The sequence below is a fragment of the Elephas maximus genome, chromosome 1 (genome assembly GCF_024166365.1).
Source record: "Elephas maximus indicus isolate mEleMax1 chromosome 1, mEleMax1 primary haplotype, whole genome shotgun sequence".
Lineage (NCBI taxonomy): Eukaryota > Metazoa > Chordata > Mammalia > Proboscidea > Elephantidae > Elephas > Elephas maximus.
In genome coordinates this window covers 142,396,482-142,421,790 of record NC_064819.1, presented here as the reverse complement: position 1 = coordinate 142,421,790, position 25,309 = coordinate 142,396,482, and the positions used below count along the sequence as shown (strand labels likewise).

The 25,309-nt window shown below is 37.3% G+C and overlaps 1 protein-coding gene across 3 annotated transcripts in view; it reads left to right on the top strand.

The window, feature by feature from the left end:
• The window catches only part of PHIP (pleckstrin homology domain interacting protein), a 141,301-nt gene that overhangs the window by 33,229 nt on the left and 82,763 nt on the right, over window positions 1–25,309 (top strand). For all 3 annotated transcript variants that reach the window (XM_049895981.1, XM_049895991.1, XM_049895974.1), the window contains exon 7: window positions 6,899–7,059. In XM_049895981.1, the coding sequence (XP_049751938.1) occupies window positions 6,899–7,059 (161 nt within the window). The remainder of the gene's footprint in view (window positions 1–6,898; window positions 7,060–25,309) is intronic.

Below are 25,309 nucleotides of genomic sequence, written 5' to 3'. Positions count from 1 at the left end.
TAAAATAGATTCATGATAAGGAGATAGATATTAAAACATCAGATTATAAAAATGAAGATACACGGTTGTGAGGTGCTGTGGAGTCAGTTTCAACTCTAAGCGACCCAATGCGACAGAGTAGAACTTCCCCATTGGGTTTTCTTGGCTGTAATCTTTACAGGAGCAGATCACCAGGTCTTTCTCCTGTGGATCTGCTGGCAGGTGGTTTCTAACTGCAACCTTTTGGTTAGCAGCCGAGCACTCACTTAACTGCTGTACCATCAGGACTCCTAAGATTTTGGTACTGGCATGTAAATAGACTCAGGCATGTCAGTGGCTTAGCACAGAAGTACATAATTTAATAGAAAAGGAAAGGATTTGTAAATGAAAAGTCTGGGCCAAATGATTGCTCGATTGTGGGAGAAAACATCTTTGGAGACTCATTTTATGATGTGTACTAAAACTGCAGATATATGAAGAAGTTAAACAAGAAATTTAAATCACAAAAAAGTAAAAGAAAATGTAAGTGGATATTTACCATCCTGCTGGCTGAGTAAGAGGATTCTTCATATTAAAGCAGTAAAAGAAATCAGAAAGGAAAGCAAAAATATTGATTGAAAAGACTAAAAATTTGAAAAATTGGAGCATGTCAAAGAGAGTAATAAAGCCAAGTGTATGTAGAAAATGTTTCTAGTTATGTAACTGGAGAAATTGAAGCTTAGAGAAAGTAACTTGCTTAAAGCCTCTACCAGTGTCAGGTTTGAACATAGGTCTGCCACACTTAAACCCTGTTTCAGTCCCTGGGTGGTGCAGACTGTTAAAGTGATCATTTGCTGACTGAAAGTTTGGAAATTCAAGTCCACCCCTAGGCGCCTTGGAAGAAAGCCTGGCAATCTACTTTCATTGAAAATTGGTCATTGAAAACCCTATGGAGCATAGTTCTACCTTGACACATCATGGGGTGCCATGAGTCAGAATCACCTCAGTGGCAACTGGCTTCTTTTTCTAAAACTTTTTCATATTCTGAGGAATACAGTATAGCTGTTAAAAAGCTGTTGATGATGAAAACCTTTGCAAAAAAGTAATTGCTCTAGGTGATAGAATTATGAATTTTTCTTGTTTTTTCTAAATTGAGCGTGCATTAGTATTGTGATTAGAAAAATACATCAATCCTTAAAAATAATTAGATGTGATCTAAGAAAAAGTGACTTATGGCAGAATTTGTGAATCATCATCTTCATAAGAGAGTAACACACAAGAACCCGCAGGCTGGATACTACCTAATTTCTAATTTTAAGAGATCAGCGGACCTTCTGTTTATTTTTAGTAATTAGTTCTGTAGACTCGTGCACATAGACCATTCTTCAAAGACTCTTGTGAATGATTCACTGTGAATGACACTTTTCACTATTTTGTTCCTTTTCTTCCTTCAAACTTTAAAGGGGCTGATATTTCAAATCAATAATGAACAGTGATTTCTGCAACTTTGTTTTTCATTTATTGGTCTGTTTTCGAAAATTGAATAAATATACACCCACTCATCACTTGGTGACGTGGTTAGGTTGCAAAGACCGGGTCGTTTTTTGAAAATCGATGTTATACGAAAATGGAGGATGACAGCATTATTACATAACTACCAAATTACATCATTACATAACTGCCAAACCACTAAGAGTCATGGCCCAGCTAAGTTGACACATAACCTTAACCATCCAGCCAGTGTTATTTTCACCTTGCACCTTGGGTTTGTTATTGCCAGGTGTACATTGTTAATGCACATAATAGTCGTATAAAAAAACCAAAAACCAACCCAGTGCCAAGGAGTCGATTCCGACTCCTAGCAACCCTATAGGACAGAGTAGAGCTGCCCCATAGAGTTTCCGAGGAGCGCCTGGTGGATTCGAACTGCCGACCCTTTGGTTAGCAGCTGTAGCACTTAACCACTACGCCACCAGGTTTTTTATACTATTGTCATAAATGCAAGATGTCGGATAACAAAGTAGTCGATAAGTGAGGAGTAGGTATGTTTACTTCCCCCCCGCCAATTTAGTTAAATGAAGAATCTACTTAGAGATACTCTGGATGTATAATTTGTCAGATGAAGAGGTCTCCCATTTTTGTTTTATTTCTAAACCTAATTTTTTTAAACTAATGTATAATTTATTCATTAAGTCAATAAATACATACTGATAATCTAGTAAGTATCTGCTGCTGTTGTCAGTTCTTAGGTTAATGAAAGAACAAAACATAAAAATTCTGCCCACGGGCAGTTAGTTTATCATGTTCTAGTCAGGGGAGGTAGAAAATAAGCAATGTATGATAAGTATACAAGTAATAAGTAAATATATATAATAAGTAGATGTATAGTATCAGATGGTAAATGATGGAAAAAGAAAAAGTATAAAGCTACATAAGGGGTCAGGAGTTATGAGTGGGGGAAGGGAATGGGCTGCAGTTGTCAGTGGGCTGATTAGATTAGGCCTCATTGATAAAGGTGATGGACACATGAGAACAGACTGGAAGGGTGTGAGAGAATTAGCCATATGAGGGGAAAGCATTCTAGGCAATGGATGAGTCAATGCAAATAATTTAGGAACATGCCCAACCTGTTGGAAGAATGGAGAGCAGAGTATTTGGAGCAGAAGTAGCGGATGAGAGAACAAGATCATGCAGGGTCTTGGTAGGCTAATGTGCAGGGAATTTAGTGTTTATTCTGAATGAAATGAGGAGCATTGCAGAATTTTGACTAGAGGAGTGATGTTAGACAGTGGCCAATTAGGATACTTTTGTAGTTCACTAGAGTCTTTCTAGAGGAGGTGACTTTTGCTTTGGCCCTGAAAGATAAGAAAATTTGCCAAGTAAAGAAGGTAGACATTTGCTTTGGCAGGATTAATTTGAGAATATTTCCCATCACCATACTTAAAATGAAAATAAATGTACTTTTAAACCAAAGTCATATATGGTACTTGATTTAAGATTGAACTATCATAACACCGTGTAAAGGACGTATTCCTTTGTGACCTCTTATAGCTGTTTAACGATGCTAATTTTAAAAATTGATGTTCTAATTTAATAAAATTTATGGAGTTCCCATAATCCAAGGGACATTTCCCTTTTACTCCAAAATCCAATTAGTCTGTTATCAATTCTTTAGAGAGCAAATAATTGCCATTTGCCTTTCTGCCATAAAACTGAATTAATTTCAACTATCTTGTGCATCATGTATTTTTTACTTAAAAGATTCTTTCTCAGTTGTGGATGATAAGAATAAGACAAAATTTTTGTCCCTAAAGGACTTAAAATCTAGAAGGAGGGATAGGCATTGTGCAAATAGTATTATAAAAGAAAATGTGAGTTTATTGAGTGGGAGTCCTAGAATTTCCATCTGTCTCCCTTTGTAAAAATTTTCTCACACTTTTGTCTGGTCAAGCCTTCCTCAAATTCAGCCTACTCAGTACAACTTCAACTACTGAACCATTGTTTTTCTTTTGAAACACCCTGTAAGTTTTAAGTTTGAACCATCAACTTATTACCTGGGCACTTTTCATATTGTTCTCTATGTATGTCATATCTTTTAGTGCTGTCAACCAAGTCCGTAAATTGGTTGAGAGCAAGGAATTTGCACATCTCCCTTAAAAAAACCAAAACCAAACCCAGTGCCGTCGAGTCGATTCTGACTCATAGCGACTATAGGACAGAGTAGAACTGCCCCATAGAGTTTCCAAGGAGCGCCTGGTAGATTCGAACTGCCGACCCTTTGGTTAGCACCCGTAGCACTTAACCACTACGCCACCAGGGTTTCCCATCTCCCCTAAAAAAAAATAAAAAAAAAAGGATACATATATATTCAATAGTTAATTGGTAGCTAAAGGGTATTATAGAATATAATTTTAGCTGTACACATACCAAGGAGCACTGGTGGCACAGTGGGTAAGTGCTCAGCTGCAAACCTAAAGGTTGGCAGATTGAACCCACCCAGCAGCTCCTTAAGAGTAAGACCTGGCGATCTGTTTCCATAAAGATTGTAGCGTAGAGAACCCTCTGGGGTCACATGGGGTCGCTGTGAGTCCAGATCGACTCCATGGCACCTAACAACTACATAAACAAATTTCACTTAATGGTATAGTTATGTTTCTGAAAAGTTGTCTCGGAAGTAACTTTTTGAAAGGGACATTATTTTTTTCAATTGACTCCCAAAATGAAAATAAATATTTAACCCCAATTTAAGTCAAAGATTCAGTAAAAGTTATGTTTAGGAGAGCAATAACATTTTTCTCTCGTTAACGAAATTTTTTTTGCTTGGAAAAGACTTTATTAAATATCTTAGGTTTAGCAAATATGTAATAGCAGCATAGATTACATAAATACATTTCATATGCTGGAGTACAGTTCTGATTTATAAATGGTGTTCATGACAAATCCATCTTAAAAAATTCTGATATATATACCTGTGCATGCGCACGTGCACTTTATCATCATTGAGAAATAGCAGTTTTGATGTTATAGTTGTTAGGTGCTGTTGAATCTCTTCCGACTCATACCGACCCCATGCACAAGAAAGAAACACCACCCGGTCCTGCACCATCCCCACAATTGTTGTTATGCTTAAGTCCATTGTTGCAGCCACTGTGTCAGTCCATCTGGTTGAGTCTTCCTCTTTTTTGCTGACGCTCTACTTTACTAAGCATGATGTCCTTCTCCAGGGACGGATCTTTCCTGATAACATGTCCAAAGTATGTGAGATGAAGTCTTGCTTCGCATTCTGTCTGTAATTATATCCAGCAGTTATAGAACAGTGTTAAATATTTTTATAAAATTTGATATTTTGAGTATTTTATAAATTTCAGATGGAGGGAATTAAAGTATGTTTTTTGGATATGATAACACTGTCAGTGTTTTTGTGATGTGTCATCCATTATTTTCTCACAGAACAGACAAGTGAGTCTGAGATGTCAGTGATCCTTTACGTTTGGAGAAAATGATTTGAGTTCTTGTTTGGCAGGACAATTGATGTCTGTGGCTTTGTGTGATTCATGCTCTAAATCGGTTTGGAGGCAAAGCGTTGGAGGATATCTTTTACGAGGCTGTTTCTGTGCATAAAGGAAAATTATGTCAGGGACTAAGCTATGATGGAAACTTATTGAATCACTGTTGAATTATTGTCTTAACCAGCTTAAGCCTAAATATGCTAATCCACACTGTCAGCTGTCTTAGACATTCCCTGTTGTTGAAATAGGTTGTTGCATAGAATTTATATGCTACCAGCAAGGGAAATACTCTTATCAGAACATAAAATGATAGCTGTTGTAGAACACATAAGGATAATGTAATTGTTCTTTCATATTACTTTAGAATTTGCAGTGCGTTCTTTTTCATATCTCCTCACCATCCCTGGAGACTTTTTTTTGTATGTGAATAACAGGCTAATAAATACTGAGACATTTTTATACTACATATGAGATATTTATATTTCATCAACTTTAGGACGTGTTGGCTCTACTCTAAATTTGGGTTAAATAGTATTCTGTATATAAATTTGATTTTCTTCAGACTCAATTCAAGTGAGAAGCTGTAGTGCTATCTGTCCAATGTACATGGCATTAGGAGTCAGGAAAAAAAGCCTTATATAAAAAGACAATCTATAAGGTGAATTTGCCTGCAAATCAGTCAGTACGTATTTATTAAGTAGCTTCTTTGTCCATAAATAACCAATATAGAAAATAAATTACAGCAGTACAATAATAATTTAAATGAGAACATTTTGGACTGGAGTCAGCAGGACAGGCTTTGGGGCGGAAGATGAACTTCAGTCAGATCTTGAAAGATTGAATGTGTTGAAAAGAGAGCTGGTAGGTTCTAGAGAAGGAATTACAGGTTTTTGGCAGAGATTCCCAGTTTAATTATGCTTTTTAATAATATAAGTGATTTATTCCTCTGTCTTCATGCATTATGAAGAATTTTTAACAATATTCTGTGTGTCAAATTTAGAGTGTTCAAAAATTGTTGGTTGATAAAAAGTAAAAATCACTGGATTCCATTTTTAACTGCTAATCATAATAAAAAGTATTTTGTATAGATGGCTTTTTGAGAAATAGCATCATATAAAATGCTCTTGGTTTTTAAGGAGCACTAGCCATAAGGATTCTGACTCATGGTGACCCCATGTGACAGAGTAGAACTTTCCCCATAGGATTTTTTTGGCTGTAATGTTTATGGTCTTTCACCCCTGGTGGTGCAGCAAGTTGTAGCCTTGGTGATGCAGTGGTTAAGAGTTTTGTTGCTAACCAGAAGGTCAGCGGTTCAAATCCATCAGCTGCTCCTTGGAAACCCTGTGGGGCAGTTCTACCCTGTCCTGTCCGGTAGCTATGAGTCAGAACTGACTTGATGGCAATGGGGTTTTACAGGTGCGATGATTCAGCACTTGACTATCAACTGAAAGGTTGGTGGCTTGAACCCACTCAGTGGCTGTGCAAGGAAGAGACCTGGCCATGTGCCCCGATAAAGATTCCAGCCTTTAGAAAATCCTGAGACAGTTCTACTCTGTCACATGGAGTTGCTATGAGTCGAAAATTGACTCCAGAGTACGTACTTACCAACAACAGCCGTAAAGAAGTCTGGATTTTTCCCAGCTCCATGCCTTACTTTTACTTCCTGACCTTAGGTCATTTAACTGCACTCACTTATTTGTAAAATGAAGATGATAGTGCCAGACTTAACCCATTTCAGGCGAAATAATGTGTTTGAAACTGCTCCTAAAAAATTGAAGCATTACACATGTGTTATTGTTGAATACTTTAAAAACTTTTAACTAGGAACCATATACATTAGAAAATTGCCTTTTCTTTGCCAATATATGAGAAATTTAAAAGATAATTAAATTAATTTCTGGTTCTATTTATTTACCCCTTTTTTTCGGTAGTGGATACTTTGTTTTCAAGGAAGCTGAATGGGAAATACAGACTTGAGCGACTTGTTCCAACTGCAGTATATCAGCACATGAAAATGCATAAACGAATTCTTGGACACTTGTCGTCTGTGTACTGTGTAACTTTTGACAGAACTGGCAGGCGGATCTTTACTGTAAGTAATTGTTTTAAGTATTACCCTTATGCATATATGGAATTGAACAAACATTGCTTATGGTTGAACTTGAAATAAAACTTTTTTTTTTACCTTTCAATGGAATACTGAAATTTCAGGTAATTTAACTTATTATAATGGAAGACTTTACTTAAATTTGGACTTTATACAAGTTTGGAAAGTTCCTGAAAACATGTTTTAGCACAGTAACAGTTATATCATGGTCCTACACCATGGATAAGTATAATTTCCAGAATTATGTCAAATATGCTAGTTTACATTTTATAAAATGTCTTAATGTTAATTCTAAAACCAAGGGTATTTCAGAAGTTTGTTAAATTATAGCAGATTATTAAATGTACCTTTTTATATGATCTGTACAAAACCACCACTCTGATTATCCCTTAACATAGCGATAGAAAAATTCTGAGCATATCTACCATTCTTTATTACAGTTTATCCCTAACACTTTATTTTTAAAAATATCTGATGTTGTGTTGAAAGGAGCAATTTGTGTTTATTTATTTGTCGTTATTATTTTTAAACTGTTGAATGGTGAAAAGCAGAGCATTATACAGCTTTAAGTGAAAAAATTACTTTTGGAAATAATTCAATTTGTTTTTAGATGCCTTAACTATTACATCCACTACACACTAACATTACTTATACTAAAAACATTACTACACTTACACTCTTATGGTTATATTTGTTATTGACCTGTGGGCTGAAGGTATGCCTTTATTCACAAACCCAAAAAAAACTAATCCACTGCCATTGAGTTGTTTCCAACTCATAGCGACCCTATAAGACTGAGTAGAACTGCCTCATAGAGTTTCCAAGGCTGTAATCTTACCTTTCCAGGAGCAGACTGCCACATTCTTTTTCCTGTGGAGTGGTCGATGGGTTCAAACTGCCAGCCTTTCAGTTAGCTGCCAAGCGCTTTAACCACCGTGCCACCAGTGCTTCTTATTTATTCACAAGGCCCTTAATTTCCTCTAAGTAAACAGGAAATGGAAGTTAAAATGGAAATTCCCGTCTCTGTCTTTGGAGAGCACAGCTGGGGATTTTACACAGTCATGACAATTACAGATTCCACTTTTTAATTAATATGCTTATAAACTTAGAACTATTTATGCCTACTTCTTATCCTCACCCACCCATACATCTAGTCATTTGTAGAACAGCAGGATGTGGGAAAGGAGCTTTTCATGCATCTCTTTCCTCTGGTTCTTAATCTACCTCAGGCATTTGCAGATTACTTCCTATATCTGTATTTGCCTCTCGCTTTTCGCCTTTTATCTTCGATGTTCTCTATGAAACAAAGTAAAAGTAAAAATTTCTACACGTTCTGAGAGATTATTTTCAGAGTAAGAACAGGCAGCTCTGCATTTGCTAAAGCGCTTGATATACCTACAGTAGTTATTTGTTCTTGAATAGTAATTAAAAATTACATTTAGCCATTTCAATTTTATTATACTAATATCCATATTCAGCTCTCAAAACCTAAAGTAAACTTGACATTTCTGATGTTTGAAAGAATTCATTCAAAGGCAGTGATAAATAGAAATAATGACAAAGAAGCTTTACATTGTATTTATACTTCATTTTGTTGATTATAAGATGATGTCATTACACTGAGGTTAAAAATATATATAACTTTAATTAATTTTTTAAAAAAATGATAGGGGTGATAAGCATTTGTTTGCTCTACTTTGTGAAGCATTAAATGTGTTTTGATATGAATTAGATACATAATCTGGTAGTTTTTGAGGGAAAATGCAATGAAATAATATGCTCTTTGAGATCTCATGAGAATGGTAGGTACAGGGTTAAAATAGTCTCTGAGCCAAGTTTTGCCTGCTGCTGCTGATGTTAATTTTATAGAGATTTCAGTAAATATAAATTTTTTTTAATGAAAATCTTATTATAAATGCTATATTTACGGGAGCCTTGGTGGCACAGTGGATTAAGAGCTCAAAAATACTCAAATTCAGCCTGACACCTGTTTCTGTAAATAAAGTTTTATAGAAACAGCCATGTTCATTCATTTACATATTGTCTATGGTTGCCTTTGCCCTGAAATGCGGGGTTGAGTAGTTGTGACAGAGACCATATGACCTGCAAAGCCTAAAATATTTATTCTCTGGCTCTGTATAGAGAAGTTTGCCAGCCACTCCTCTTAACGTTTTAGTTCTTATTTTTTCAGGCCATTTGATTTGGGAAATAGGAATGGTGTGTGAAGGGGAAGCTGTTTTCTGATTATTTCCTTTAATTGAAGGCATATAAATAAAGGGGAGAAGAGTAGCATTGTACTATTTTATTTGGTGTTTACAAGGATCTAAGTATTGTGCCAAATTCATAGTTACATGAGTAATTTTTTCCTGGTGATTTTCAATTACAGGTTCCAAAATGTTACCTTGTGATAAGAAATGCAAAGATGTGAAAGCACTGTTTTTTTGTTTTTTAATTTCCTTGTTTTTCTGATTGTCATTTCAAATGACAGCAAAGTATGTAAGAGTTCACCATTACATTACTTTATAAAGTGCGGTGGCTGTTGAGTGTTCTCTCATCCCATCGAGAACACGCTAGTCACTGACCAGCGTTTTGAAAATCGGTAGATGAAGACTTTAGGATAGTAGATTGTGATTGACCAAAGATTGCTAGGAGAGATCACAGTGTTGTTATTTATTGGAAAAACAGTTGGGTAATGGACAAAACAATATTGCCTTTAAAGCCCATTTGTTTGCCCTACTTTATGAAGCATTATGTGTGTGGTTTGTTTTAATTAGATACATAATCTCCTGGAAGTTTTCGAGGAAAAATTGCAATGAAATAATGTGCTTGTTGATATCTAATAATTTTAGTAGAAAGGTAGGTACAGGGTTGAAAGAGGCTCTGAACCAGGAATTAGTCAAATCCAAGCTGGATTATTTATTAATAAATGAATTTATTTTTAAGGCTCTTGTGTAGATAAATTTGAAAACTTTTTTCAAGGGACTAATTTTCTGAGTAGATGCAGCTAGAGGCAGTAAGTTTAGCACTGTTTAAGCTTAGGCTTTGGCAGTAGGGGGCTCTGAGTTCAGCTCACAGCTTCTGTCGCTTCTTAGCAGTGTCACTTGGGCAGATTACCTTAACCCTTTAGGCTTAATTTTTCTCATACAAAAAGAACATGAGGACTAGATAATAATAGTACCAACTCCACAGGATTTTTGTGGGATTACATGAAATAATACATGTAATTAGTAATACAGTAAGTAGTCATTAAGTTTTGCCTGCTGCTACTGTTAATTTTATAGAGATTTCAGTAAATATTCTCAATTTTTTAAACAAAAATCCTATTTATATATGCTATATTTACGGGGAGCCTTGGTGGCACAGTGGGTTAAGTGCTCAAAAGTTTGGCGGTTCAAACCCACTAGCTGCTCCGATGGAGAAAGAAGTGGCAGTCTGCTTTCGTAAAGGTTACAGCCTTGGAAACCCTGTGGAGCTGTTCTGCAGTGTTCTGTAGGGTGTCTGTGAGTTGTAATTGACTCGACAGCAATAGGTTTGGTTTGGTTTTACACAAGATTTAAACTGAAATAATTGCAATTGATAAATGAAATTCTGCATTAGGAAGATTTATCATTATTTTGTATCAGAGCTCTTGTACTAGAATATTTTAATAATGGATATTTTCCCAGTAGTGAAAAGATCGCATAATTACTAAGTCAGATTTTGCTTGCTAATTCTCTCTTAGCCTTTTAATTTTTTTAGTTAGTTTAAGAATCATTGCTTCAAATAATGTTTACCAAAGAAAACCAGGGTTATGAATTCTCTCAGGGGTAAGCCATTCACTCATAATATAAAAGTACACTTAAGGTTATATAAAAAACAGGGTTTTACCCTTTGTGAGGGGAAAAAAAGTATCTTTTTCATTTCAAATTCATGCAAAGGAATGTAAAATATTTCTATAAATATAATAAGTTATAATAAAGACTTAGTTTATGCGTCCTTTAAGGAACTTGAGTCTTCTATGAGCCAGGTACTGTTCTAAGCACTTAGAATTTAGAAATGAGACACATAGTATCTGTCTTTGGAGAGTTCACTGATGGTAAAGTAAACAAAATGTTGATACAGTTTGATAAGAACCTTCAGATATTTGAGGAATTACAGGAGAGAAGTACCTAATCCATAGGAGATGGTAAGGGAAATTTACTAGAGAAGCGGCACTTCAGCTGAGTTGAGCCTGGTGTTGCAAACTTAAGGAAAGGCATTTACAAACTTTGAGGGAACACAACATGTTTCAGCCATTGTATATTATTGGATATGACATAGAATAAATATATGAGTCGTGATTAAGCTGGTGCTGGAGATGTTGGTGGGGGGCAAAATTATCAGGGTTCTTCTATGACATGGGGTGGGTTTTTCCTGAAGGCAGTATAGAACTAATGATGGATTTAGACACGAGAGAGTAGATTTTTTTCTTTAATGATCCTGTCTTAGGCTGGGTTCTCTAGAGGAGCAAAACCAGTGAAGCATATGTCTGTCTACATACACATACACACCCCCCACATATTTTTACATAGATAACATGCCTTCTATGTTTCTTTGCCAACCATGGGCTCTCCATGTGAAGTATTTTCATAAGTATCAGTGTGCCAGTATTTTTACATTGCTGTAAAAAAAATTAACATGGCACGCTTAGAAAAATATTTTATGGGGGGAGCACACATGTTATTTGTGTAGAAATACAGTAAATATATGTAGAGATTTATTTCAAGGAAATGGCATATGCAGTTGTGGAGGCTGGCAAGTCCCAAATCCGTGGGTCAGGCGTCAGGCTGGAGGCTTCTCCTGACTCATGTTTGCAGGGGCTGACATATCCAAAATTGGCACACTTTTGGCTCCTGGGGCTGTGGGAGCTGACGAATTCCAAAATCTGCAGGTCAGATGGCAGACTGCTGGCTCACGTCCCAAGAATCAAAGGTCAGAGGATGACAAATTGGATGCAGGATTGAGAGAAGGCTAGCTTTGCCTGAACATCTGTATGTATTGGATGCAGGGTAGACCCCCAAGGAAGTTCTCCTTTCAGCTGATTGGCTGCTCACATCAGATAACAAAATGGAGAATGATTACATAATATCTGCACAACCGCTGAGATATGGCTTACCCACGTTGACACATAACCTTAACCATCACAGTCCACCTCTTGTCATCTTGGCACCTATAAACATTTCCTTAAACCATATACCCCACCCCAGTGCCGTCGAATCGATTCTAATCCCTAAATAAAAGCAAAGAAAACCAAACCTGTTGCTGTCAAGTTGATTCTGACTCATAGCGACCCTACAGAACAGAGTATAACTGCCACATAGGGTTTCCAAGGAGCAGCTGGTGGATTTGAACTGCCAACCTTTTGGTTAGTAACTGAGCTCTTAACCACCGCACCACCAACAATTATAAAGTCATACTTGTGCCTAACAGGATACAAGTAGCATGTGTACAACCAAAAACATACTTGCCCCATTTAGATCTTATATTTTATAATAATTTTTTTTTTAATGGCATAAGGGAGGGAAAAAACCAAAGATTTGCCATTTTATATATATGTATCTGTATCTGTATATAAATAACAAACCAAACAACTCATTGCTATTGAGACAATTCCCAATCATAGCGACTCCATAGGATGGAGTAGAACTGCCCCCCTAGGGTTTTCAAGGAGTGGCTGGAGGATTTGAACTGATGACCTTTTGGTTAGTAGCCATAGCTCGTAACCACTGAACCACCAGGGGTCCATATATATGTATATGTATATGTGTGTGTGTGCGTGCACACGCAAATATATACATAAAACAAGGAAGAAATACTAAAAACAATTAGAGTCCTCATTTCTACAACTGATCACATGGTCGTAGCTGGTATTTAGAACTACCTTCTTCTACTGCCCGTTCCATATTCCCTTTGCCCTCAGCAAGCACCTCAGCTGGTCGTGGTTCTTTGTGTGGTGGAGTGACCCAAACATTCATTGCTGAAGGGTCTGGGCTGATAGTAGTCCTGTCAGAATTGGGCTGCTGTAGTTTTCCATTGACTTGAATCACAGAGCATGGAAGTACTAAGAGACGTCCTAAGGAATCTCCAGCATTCCAGACAGACTTCTTTACCTCTATTATGTAATGTCACTCCGATTTCCCCTTGGTAATCAGAAGCAGTCACACCAGCCAATACGGTGACTCCCTTCTTTTCTGTTGATGCAGAGGCATGAGGAGCCCAAAGTAGCTGAGTGGCATTCTTAGCTTCCAGTTCAGTGGAATCAGTGTTCTGTCTCCTGATGGGAGCATTTCTCCCTTTGAAACTAAGACTTTTAGACCCGCAGAGCATAAGACCGAAGACCAAAGAAGAGTTGATGCCTTTGAATTGTGATGTTGGTGAAGAATATTGAATATACCATGGACTGCCAGAAGAACGAACAAATCTGTCTTTGAAGAAGTACAACCAGAATGCTCCTTTGAAGCAAGGATGGCGAGACTGCGTCTTACATACTTTGGACGTGTTGTCAGGAGGGATCAGTCCCTGGAGAAGGACATCACGCTTGGCAAAGTACAGGGTCAGCAGAAAAGAGGAAGACCCTCAACGAGGTGGATTGACACAGTGGCTTCAGCAGTGGGCTCAAGCATAACGATTGTAAGGGTGGCACACAACTGGGCAGTGTTTCGTTCTGTTGTGTGTAGGGTCGCTATGAGTTGGAACCGACTCGATGACACCTGACAGCAACAACAGAGCATAAGGCCGTGGGGACAAGAAGCAAAAATTTTGTGAGTGGGTCCCTAGAGGTAATAGTGAGTAGTGCCACTCTCATTTCCACCCCTTGATCCCTAGACTTATAAAATCCTGGCTGTGGGGGAAACAACACTGTATATTTGATGCTGGTTTAGAATATATACAGCCTCCTGGGGAACATTGCCCCAATCCTGCAAGATATCGCTACCTACCTGGTGCTGTAATTGTGCCTTCAGATGGCCATTCCATTGTTCTGTCAAGCCAGCTGCTTCAGTTTGATGGGTAACATGGTAAGAACACTGAATTCCATGAGCATGGACTCATTGCTGCTCTTTATTTGCTGTGAAGTGAGTCCCTTGAATCAAGGTGACGCTGTGTGGGATACCATGACGGTGGAGAAGGCATTCTATAGTCCACAGATGGTAGTTTTGTTAGAAGCATTACATGCAGGGAAGGCAAATCTGTATCCAGAGTGTCTATTCCAGTAAGAACAAATGGAATATGGACTGAAGTTAAGTCTGTATTTAGCATAATCATTGGAAAGGTTCTCCGAGTGATCCATGAAAGAAATCAGGGCTGAACAGAGTTAACAGTGGAAGTAGGGGTGGAATTAACAGATTAAAAATAGGCTCTAGGATATAAACACTAATTTGAATGTAGGGAGCGGGAGAGGAGAGTATGGCATGATGTATTTTTAACTTTTGTGACTGGTTAGAAAGTCCTGTCATAATTCTGTGTAGGGAATTTAAAGGGGGAGGATGGGCCATGTTGAATTTTGAGATAACTTTTTATGGGATAAAAAAAAAAAAGCTGATTGGCAGTTGGAGCTCAGGAAAGAGATCTAGGCTAAAAGATTTAGCCTGATAATTATGGAAATGGGCTCTATTACCTCGTTGTATGTAATATAAAAGACTGAAACTTAAACTTTTAAAACAGTAGAAGAGGAGGCAGTAATTGAGACTGAGAAAGAGCTGCCTTAAATGCCAGAGAAAAACCAAAATGACTTATTATTGTCTTAGTTATGTAGTGCTGCTATAATAGAAATAACACAAGTGGATGGCTTTAACAGAGAGAAATTTATTCTCTCACAGTCTAGGAGGCTAGAAGTCCAAATTCAGGGTACCAGCTCCAGGGGAAGGCTTCTCTCTCTGTCAGCTCTGGGGGTAGGTCCTTGTCATCGGTTTTCCCCGGTCAAGGAGCTTCTCAGCACAGGGACCGTGGGTCCAAAGGACACACTGTTCTGGCTCTTGTTACTTGGTGGTAGGAGATCCCCGTCTCTCTCTGCTTGCTTCTGTCTCTTATATCTCAAAAGAGATTGGCTTAAGACACAATCTAATCTTGTAGATTGAGTTTCATCAACATAACTGCAGCTAATTCCATGTCATCAGCAACATAGAGATAGGATTTACAACTTGTAGGAAAATCGCATCAGGAGACAAAATGGTGGACAATCACACAATACTGGGAATCATGGAGTAGTCAAGTTGACAGTTATTTTGAGGGGACATAATTCAATCCATGACAATTGTCTTAGAAGCCAGTGGGAAAGTATTAAATGAAAGATGAAAAAGTAAAATGTAGGACTGACAGGTGCCTTTTAGATTTGGCAAGGTCATTAGTGAGCTTGACAAGAAATGTTTTATTTTAGTAATAGGGATAGAAATGAGATTATAGTGCACTGAGGAAAGAATGGGAATTGAAAAACTGAAGATACTTGATGACAATATTAGTCTGTTTGATCGGATGACCCTAAGCCATCAAACCAAGAAAACTGGATTTGCATTATCTTGCAGAGTGTCTGGCAAATACAGTAGGCATACAACAAAATGATGAATGAATCAATTATTGATATAAAAACGAATAGTTTCCTTGCTTGCAAGAAACATAGAATCTGTTAGAGAAAATACAAATGTCTTTAAGACAAGTTCACCTCTTCTTCTGTGCTTCAGTCACACTGGTCGTTTTCTGTACTTCAAACAACCTATAAAACAGTGTCTTTATTATTGGACACTTCACATAATTTGTCATCTCTAATCTGTCTCTTAGTTTTACAGCAGCATTTATAATTGACTGCTGAAAGATCTTATTTATAGAGTCAAAATGTCTGCTGAATAAGCCGTACCAGAAGGAATATTATCAAGTGGTTCATATAGCAGACGAATTAAGCCATTTAAAACTTGCCTTCTAGAAATCCATTAAGTTAATAAATTTTTGAGGGTATAGACTTTAGGTTCTGTGGCGGTTTCTGCATAGATTTTTTTTTTTTTTAATACTGTGTTTATATAATTATATGTGTGTGTGTGTGTGTATATATATATATACACACACACAACACACACCCCAAAAACCAAAACCTTTCACCATATCTATTCAATCTGTATGCTGAGCAAATAATCCTAGAATCTGGACTATATGAAGAAGAACGGGGCACCGGGATTGGAGGAAGACTCATTAACAACCTGCGTTATGCAGATGACACAACCTTGGTTGCTGAAAGTGAAGAGGACTTGAAGCACTTACTGCTGAAAATCAAAGACCACAGCCTTCAGTATAGATTACACCTCAACATAAAGAAAACAAAAATTGTCACAACTGGACCAGTAAGCAACAACATGATAAACAGAGAAAATATCGAAGTTGTCAAGGTTTTCATTTTACTTGGATCCACAATCAACAGCCATGGAAGCAGCAGTTAAAAGATGCGTTGCATTGGGCGAATGTGCCTGCAAAGGACCTCTTTAAAGTGTTAAAAAGCAAAGATGTCACCTTGAAGACTAAGGTGTGCCTGACCCAAGCTGTGGTATTTTCAGTTGCATCCCACGCATGTGAAAACTGGACAGTGAATAAGGAAGACCGAAGAATTGACATCTTTGAATTGCGGTGTTGGTGGAGAATATTGGATATACAATGGACTGTCTTGGAAGAAGTACAATCAGAATGCTTCTTAGAAGCAAGGATAGCGACAGTGGGTCTCACATACTTGAAGGTGTTATCAGGAGGGATCCGTCCCTGGAGAAAGACGTCATGCTTGGTAAAGTACAGGGTCAGCAGAAAAGAGGAAGACCCTCAACGAAATGGATTGACACAGTGGCTGCAACAGTGGGCTCAAGCATAAGAGCGTGAGCGTGAGCGTGGCGCAGGACCGGGCAGTGTTTCGTTCTGTGGTACATGGGGTAGCTATGAGTTGGAACCGACTTGATGGCACCTAACAACAACATATACATATATATACACACATATATATAAAACAAAATTTTTGCCATGTCAGCATTTTTTTACATGTACAATTCCGTGACATTAATTACTTTCATTTTGTTGTAGAACCATTATCCCTATCCATCTTCAAATTTTTCATCCTTAACAGTAGCTCAGTGCCCCCTAAGGAATGACTTTCCTTCCCCTTGTTCCTTCCACCCCTGGTAACCAGTAATAAATTTTGATCTCTATACCTTTGCCTATTTTAGATATATCATATAAATGGGATCATACAATATTTGTTCTTTTGTGACTAATTTATTTCATTTAGCATAATGTTTTCAAGGTTCATTCATGTCTTAGCATATATCAGGACTTCATTTCTCTTTATGGCTGAGTAATATTCCATTGTATGTATATACCACATTTTGTTTATCCATTTATTTATTGATGGAGATTTATTTAGGTCATTTCCATTTTTGGCTGTTTTGAGTAGTGCTGCAGTGAATATTGATGTACAGGTATCTGTGTTCTTGCTTTCAGTTCTTTTGGGTATATAACTAGAGTGGAATTGCTGGGTCATATGGTAATTCTTGCTTAAACTTTTTGAGGAACCACCAAACTGTTGTCCACAGTGGCCATTTTAAACCACTTTACAATCCTACCTGCAGTGGACGAGGCTTCCAATTTCTCCATATCATCATCAACACTCATTTTTTATTTTTCTGATGATAGCCGTCCTAGTGATGATTTGTTGGCTCATTTTGTTCGAAGATTAAAATAAAGACACAGACTCTTTTTCTTGTATTTTTTTTCTTCCCATCTTAAGCTAGGTTTGATGTCAACAGAGACAAATGATGGCATATTAACGAGTAGCATTTCACAATAATTATGATAATTTCACATTATTGAAAACTGAAACTAGTGGTCCACAGCTACCTTAAGTTTGCTTGGGATAAAATAGGAGTTTAATATTATAATTTGATTTAAATTGGCCTCTGGAAAACATTTTCATTTTTGCCCATAGTTTATGGCTTTCTTAAAATCCATGTTTTTTAGATATTTGAAAATTCATTCAGATTATTCTAGATAACAGTCTCTACTTTAAGTGCTCTCCCTGGGTAATATTATCTACTATACTATCATTGTTTCAACTTCTACTTATTAGCTGATAATAAAAACCAAAAAAACCAAACCCAGTGCCGTCGAGTCAATTCTGACTCATAGCAACCCTATAGGACAGAGTAGAAGTGCCCCATAGAGTTTCCAAAGAGTGCCTACCCTTTGGTTAGCAGCCATAGCACTTAACTACTACGCCACCAGGGTTTCCATACCCAGATCTTTTTATCTCTAACCTACATCTCTTCCAGTTTCAGCTCTCTTCCCCCTGTAGACACTAGTAGGAGGGTCTGGCTAAAATATAGTAATTGTGTCTTGCCTGCTTAAAATTCTTCAATAGCTACCTCACCAGGTCAAATCTAAGCTAACTGGGATTTAAAACCTTTGATCTTCCTTGGGTAAAACCTTTTCAGCTTCTTTTTTTGTTACTTCATTTACACTTCGTCCTTTCAACTTTTCTCACTTTGCCAGTCCCCAGCCCTAGCAACAACATCTAGATGTCACTGAAAAGAAGTATCTGTTTTTCCCTAGGCATTCTAGCTTTGCTGAAATGACTCAAAAACCTTGTCAGTTGAAGCCTTTCTAAAATCATGCTATTTAATTTTAGCAGAACTTTCACTGATGTGTAGAAAATTTTTACTACTTTATTGCTTTCACCCCACTGCATTTTCAAATTTTCTCTCCTATTTTGCTCCAGCCTTTTATCCCCTGCCTTTGTTGCCCAGTGGTTAAGAGCTATGGCCACTGACCAAAAGGTTAGCATTTCGAATCCACTACCCTCACCTTGGAAACCCTATGGGGTAGTTCTACTCTGTCCTATAGTGTTGATATAAGGTGGAGTTGACTAGACGGCAACAAGTTTCGTTCCTCTTAGGACATTATCCTCAGATACTTATTTTGTTTTTGCTAAGGTTAGAATTACCCAATTTCTGTTTACTTTAGAATTGGTCTCTCTCTACCCTACCCCTCTTTCATTTATATATCTTGGAACAGATGTATCTCTCCTAGCCTAGGCCAGTACCCATCCCTTTTAATCATTTACATGGCATTACTTTCATTTTGATATTCATAACTGTTTTAACATTTGGATTTTCTTTGATTGAAACATGATAATTTCCTACTCTTTATTGTTGACCTCACTAACGTTTTTGGGGTGGAGGGAGCCTTGAGGGAAGAAAGTTTATTCAAATTCTGTTCTACATTTAAGAATAATTTTGTCAAATTTTCGTTCATCCTTCCACATTCATTTAAAACACATTTATTGTACTTAAAAAAAAGTTTTCCCAATTTTTCTTTTCTTCTGTAGTTCTTTTTTAGTCAGTTATTTTTGTGTATTTCTGACAGTCACCTTCAAAAAAAAAACTTAGTTGAATTTGTGCTGAGATCACCTTTAGTTGCAGATTTTGATAAAAATCAATTAATTGTAACAATAATGCATGATATAGAAATTGCTAAGGATATTTAGAATTCTGTTTGCAGTTCTGCCAGGAGTTTTTAGGAGTAAGGGTAGGGACAGTAAACTACCCACTTCTCTATAGGTCGTGGAAGAGGATAGTGAAAGTAAGAGTCATATTTACCTGAAAGGGCAATCAAAGAGTTCTCTCTGTAATTTTTTCTTTTTTAAATTTTTAAAAAGGTTTACAGAGCAAGCTAGTTTTTCATTGAACAATTAATACACATACTGTTTTGCGACATTGGTTGCCAACTCCACAGTCTGTCAACACTTTCTTTCCCCTTCTTGACTTTGGGTTTCCCATTACCAGCTTTCCTGTCCCCTCCTGCCTTCTTGTCCTTGCCCCTTGGCTGGTGTGCCCATTTAGTCTCATTTTGTTTTAGGGGCCTGTCTAATCTTTAGCTGAAGGGTGAACCCAGGAGTGACTTCATTATTCTGCTGTAAAGATGTCTGGGGGCCATACTCAGGGTTTCTTCAGTCTCTGCCAGACCAGTAAGTCTGGTCTCTTCTCTTTTTTTTTAATGAGTCAGAGTTTTGTTTTACATTTTTCTTCTGTGCCATAATTCTTTTCAGTCATTTATTTTTCTGTGTTTATTTTGTGTTTCTGACAGTCACCTTAATAAAACCCTCTATTGTGATCCCTGTCAGAGCAGTCGGTGGTGGTAGCCGGATACCATCCAGTTGTGCTGGACTCAGTCTGGTGAAGGATGGGTACTTGTGGCCCATTAGTCCTTTGAACTAATCTTGCCCTTGTGTCTTTGGTTTTCTTCATTCTCCCTTGCTCCAAAACAGGGTGAGACCAGTAGAGTATCTTAGATGGCTGCTCACAAGCTTTTAAGACCCCAGATGTTACTCACCAAAGTAGAATGTAGAACATTTTCTTTATATTCTATGTTACGCCAATTGAGCTAGAGCTCTTTGTAATTTGATAAAAGAAAAAAAAGTTTAATTGGGATAATACACACTCACAGGAAAAAATTTGGATAATTCTTTTTTATCACTTGTCTAAATAGAATAAAATTGAAAAGTAGTATTAAATTGGTGAGATTACTAAATAATAAAGCTCAATAGGAATGGTAGCATGGGACTTTGTGTTAGATTTTAATTGGTGAATAGGTGCTGGAGGCTGACTTTAGATTACAGCTTGCCACTGTGCCTTTCATTAAAAATGGCATTTTGGTCAAAAACTTGTTTTTTTCCTGTTTGTTAACATGAAAAATATGTGAAGCACCTTCTGTAGTAGAATGTAAAGCAAATTTTTATTCACATAAGAACAAAATGAATTACTGTATACCAGTATTCTGAACCATAATGAAATATTATGATTTTACTTTTGTCACATGCTCTACCTGTATTAGCATATCCAGATTTTAATTTTTGTACCCAGTGCAGGTCAAAGCTAAATGTTACTTGAGTTTTTGAAGATAAGGTAATCAAATGAAGTGGCTTAATTGACTTAATTTGTGGAATTTAATGATTGACAAGTTGAAAGTTGGATGACTGCTTTAAAACTTTTTTTTTTTTTTTTTTAATTCATCTAATTCCTAGCATACTTCCCAAGTGCCAGGCGGTATTGTGAACCAGATTTCTTGAAGTCATAGTCTACTAGAGTTCTTTCTTCATTTCCCACATACAGTCAGTGATGTCATTCCCATCCATTTTATTTCTCAAACAGCTATTTTAACCATCTCTTCATATCTCTCTTTCATACTATAATCTCAGTTCAATCACTCATCCCCTCTGGCCTATGTTAACTTTCAACTGGTCTCCTAGTTTCTAGCCTAATTCACACTGATGCTAGGGTGATCTTTGGAATATGTAAATTCGATCTTAATGTACACCTGCTTGACATCTTTTAATGATCCCCATTATACACCATTCCTTAGTATATCATGTATGATTCTCCACAATTTTTCCCTGACTACTTCTCCATCATGCCTACATATCACAATCTTATCTTGGCTTTATACAGACAGGATTAATCCTTTTCCAATAATTAGTTTGGGGTGATGTTACATGTAATATATTTAATAGAAGATCAGCGGGTGAAAAACTCATAGTGTATTATGTTTTAACTTACTGGGAAAGCTCAAAATTAGCTTACGTTTGCTATAGGGTTTCTATGAGTTGGAATTGACTCAATGGCAATGGGTTTGGATTTTGGGTTTCCAGTTTTGTATAATAAAATAATACAGATAAGATTGTTCACCATTAGACAAGGATGCCCTTTATCACCATTCTTATTCAACATTGTGCTGGAGGTCCTAGGCAGACCAGTTAGGCTAGATAAAGAAATAAAGGGCATCCAGATTGGCAAGGCAGAAGTAAAAGTATATCTGTTCACGGATGACATGATCTTATACACAAAGAACACTAAGGAATCCTCAAGAAAACTACTGAAACTAATAGAAGAGTTCAGCAGACTATCAGGACACAAGATAAACATACAAAAATCAGTTGGATTCCTTTGCACCGACAAAGAGAGCTTCAAAGAGGAGGTGACCAAAACAGTACCATTTACAATAGCCTCCAAGAAGATAAAATACTTAGGAACAAATCTAACTGGAGACATAAAAGACCCATACAAAGAAAACTACAAGACACTGCTGCAAGAAACAAAAAGAGACCTACATAAGTGGAAAACATACCTTACTCGTGAATAAGAAGACTCAACATTGTGAAAATGTCTGTTCTACCCAAAGTGATCTACAGATACAATGCAATTCTGATCCAAATTCCAATGGCATTTTTTAATGAGATGCAGAAACAAGTCACCAACTGCATATGGAAAGGGAAGAGGCCCGGGATAAGGAAAGCATTACTGAAGAAGAAGAACAAAGTGGGAGACCTCACATTAACTGATTTTAGAACCTATTATACAGCCACAGTAGTCAAAACAGTTGTACTGGTACAACAACAGGTACATAAACCAGTGGAGCAGAATTGAAAATCCAGATGTAAAACCGTCTATCTATGAGCAGCTGATATTGACAAAGGCCCAAAGTCTGTTAATTGGGGAAAAGATAGTCTCTTTAACAAACGGTGCTGGCATAACAGGATATCTATCTGGAAAAAATGAAACAAGAACCATTCCTCATACCATGCACAAAAACTAACTAAAAATCAATCAAAGACCTAAATATAAAATCTGATACTATAAAGATCATGGAAGAAAAAATAGGGACAATGCTTAGATCCCCAATACGTGGTATAAACAATACAAAACGTTATTAACAATGCATAAGCACCAGAAAGGAAACTAGACAACTGGGAGTTCCTAAAAATCAAACACTTGCGCTCATCAAAAGACTTCATAAAAAGAGTAAAAAGATTACGTACAGACGGGGGGAAAATTTTTGGATACAACAAATCTGATCAGCATCTAATCTCTAAAATCTACAAGATACTTGAAAACCCCAACAACAAAAAGACTAATAACCCAATGAAAAAACGAGCAAAGGATATGAACAGGCACTTCACCAAAGAAGACATTCAGGCAGCTAACAGATACATCTCTTTAAATATTTTCCCTATAGAAAATATGGGGGAAATATTAAACAATGCAGGAAGCATCAAAAGAAGATGGAAGGAATACACAGAGTCATTATACCAAAAATAATTAGTGGATGTTCAACCAGTTCAAGAGGTGGCATATGATCAGGAACCGATGGTACCGAAGGAAGAAGTCCAAGCCACTCTGAAGGCATTGGTGAAAAACAAGGCTCCAGGAATTCATGGAATATCAATTGACATGTTTCAAGAAACGGATGCAGTGCTGGAGGTGTGCACTTGTCTATGCCAAGAAGTATAGAAGACAGCTTCCTGGCCATCTAACTGGAGGAGATCCGTATTTATGCCTGTTCCCAAGGAAGGTGATCCAAGTGAATGAGGAAATTATAGAACAATATCATTAGTATCACATGCAAGCAGAATTTTGCTGAAGATCATTCAAAAATGGCTGCAGCAGTGTATCAACAGGGAACTGCCATATATTCAGGCTGGTTTCAGAAGAGGACATGGAAACAGGGATATTGTTGCTGATGTCAGATGGATCCTGGCTGAAAGCAGAGAATACCAGAAGGATGTTTACCTGTGTTTTATTGACTATGCAAAGGCATTTGACTGTGTGGATCATAACAAATTATGGATAACGTTGCAAAGAATAGGAATTCCAGAACACTTAATTGTGCTCATGAGGAACCTTTACATAGATCAAGAGGCAGTTGTTCAGAAAGAACAAGGGGATACTGATTGGTTTAAAGTCAGGAAAGGTGTATGTCAGGGTTATATCCTTTCACCATACCTATTCAATTTGTATGCTGATCAAATAATCTGAGAAGCTGGACTATTCGAAGAAGAACGGGGCATCAGGATTGGAGGAAGACTTATTAACAACCTGCATCATGCAGATGACACAACCTTGCTTGCAGAAAGTGAAAAGGGCTTGCAGCACTTACTAATGAAGATCAAAGACCACAGCCTTCAGTATGGATTGCACCTCGACATAAAGAAAACAAAAATCCTCACAACTGGACCAGTGCGCCACATTGTGATAAATGGAGAAAAGATTGAAGTTGTCAAGATTTTTATTTTACTTGGATCCACAATCAACACCCACAGAAGCAGCAGTGAAGAAACCAAACGATGCATCGCATTGGTAATCTCCTGCAAAGGACCTCTTTAAAGTGTTGAAAGTAAAGATGCCACCTTGAAGACTAAGGTGTGCCTGACCCAAGCCATTGGTATTTCCAGTCGCATCACATGCATGTGAAAGCTGGACGATGAATAAGGAAGACTGAAGAAGAGTTTACGCCTTTGAATTGTGGTGTTGGTGAAGAATATTGAATATACCATGGACCGCCAGAAGAACAAACAAATCTGTCTTGGAAGAAGTACAACCAGAATGCTCCTTTGAAGCAAGGATGGCGAGACTGCGTCTTACATACGTTGGACGTGTTGTCAGGAAGGATCAGTCCCTGGAGAAGGACATCATGCTTGGCAGAGTACAGGGTCAGTGGAAAAGAGGAAGACCCTCAACGAGGTGGATTGACACAGTGGCTGCAGCAGTGAGCTCAAGCGTAACAATGATTTTAAGGATGGCATAGGACCAGGCAGTGTTTCATTCTGTTGTGCATAGGGTCGCTAAGAGTCGGAACTGACTGGATGGCACCTAACAACAACAGACACATGAGGAAATACTCATGATCATTAGCCATTAGAGAAATGCAAATCAAAACTACAACGGATACCATCTCACCCCAAGAAGACTAGCAGTAATCAAAAAACTCAGAATAATAAATTTTGGAGAGGTTGTGGAGAGACCGGAACACCTATACATTCCTGGCAGGAATGTAAAATGGTATAACCACTGTGGAAATCGATTTGGCACTTCTTTAAAAAGCTAGAAGTAGAAGTACCATATGATCACACCTTGGAATATATTGTAGAGAAATAAGAGCCGTCACACAAATAGTTATATGTACACACATGTTCACTGCAGCACAGTGTTCACAATAGCAAAAAGATGGAAACAGCCTAGGCGCTCATACAGTGGATGAGTGGATGAACAAATTATGGTGTATACACACAATGGAATATTATGTAATGATAAAGAACAATGATCAATCTGTGAAACATCTCATAACATGGATGAATCTAGAAGGCATTATGGTGAGTGAAATTAGTCACAAAAGGATAAATATTATATGAGACCACTATTAAAAG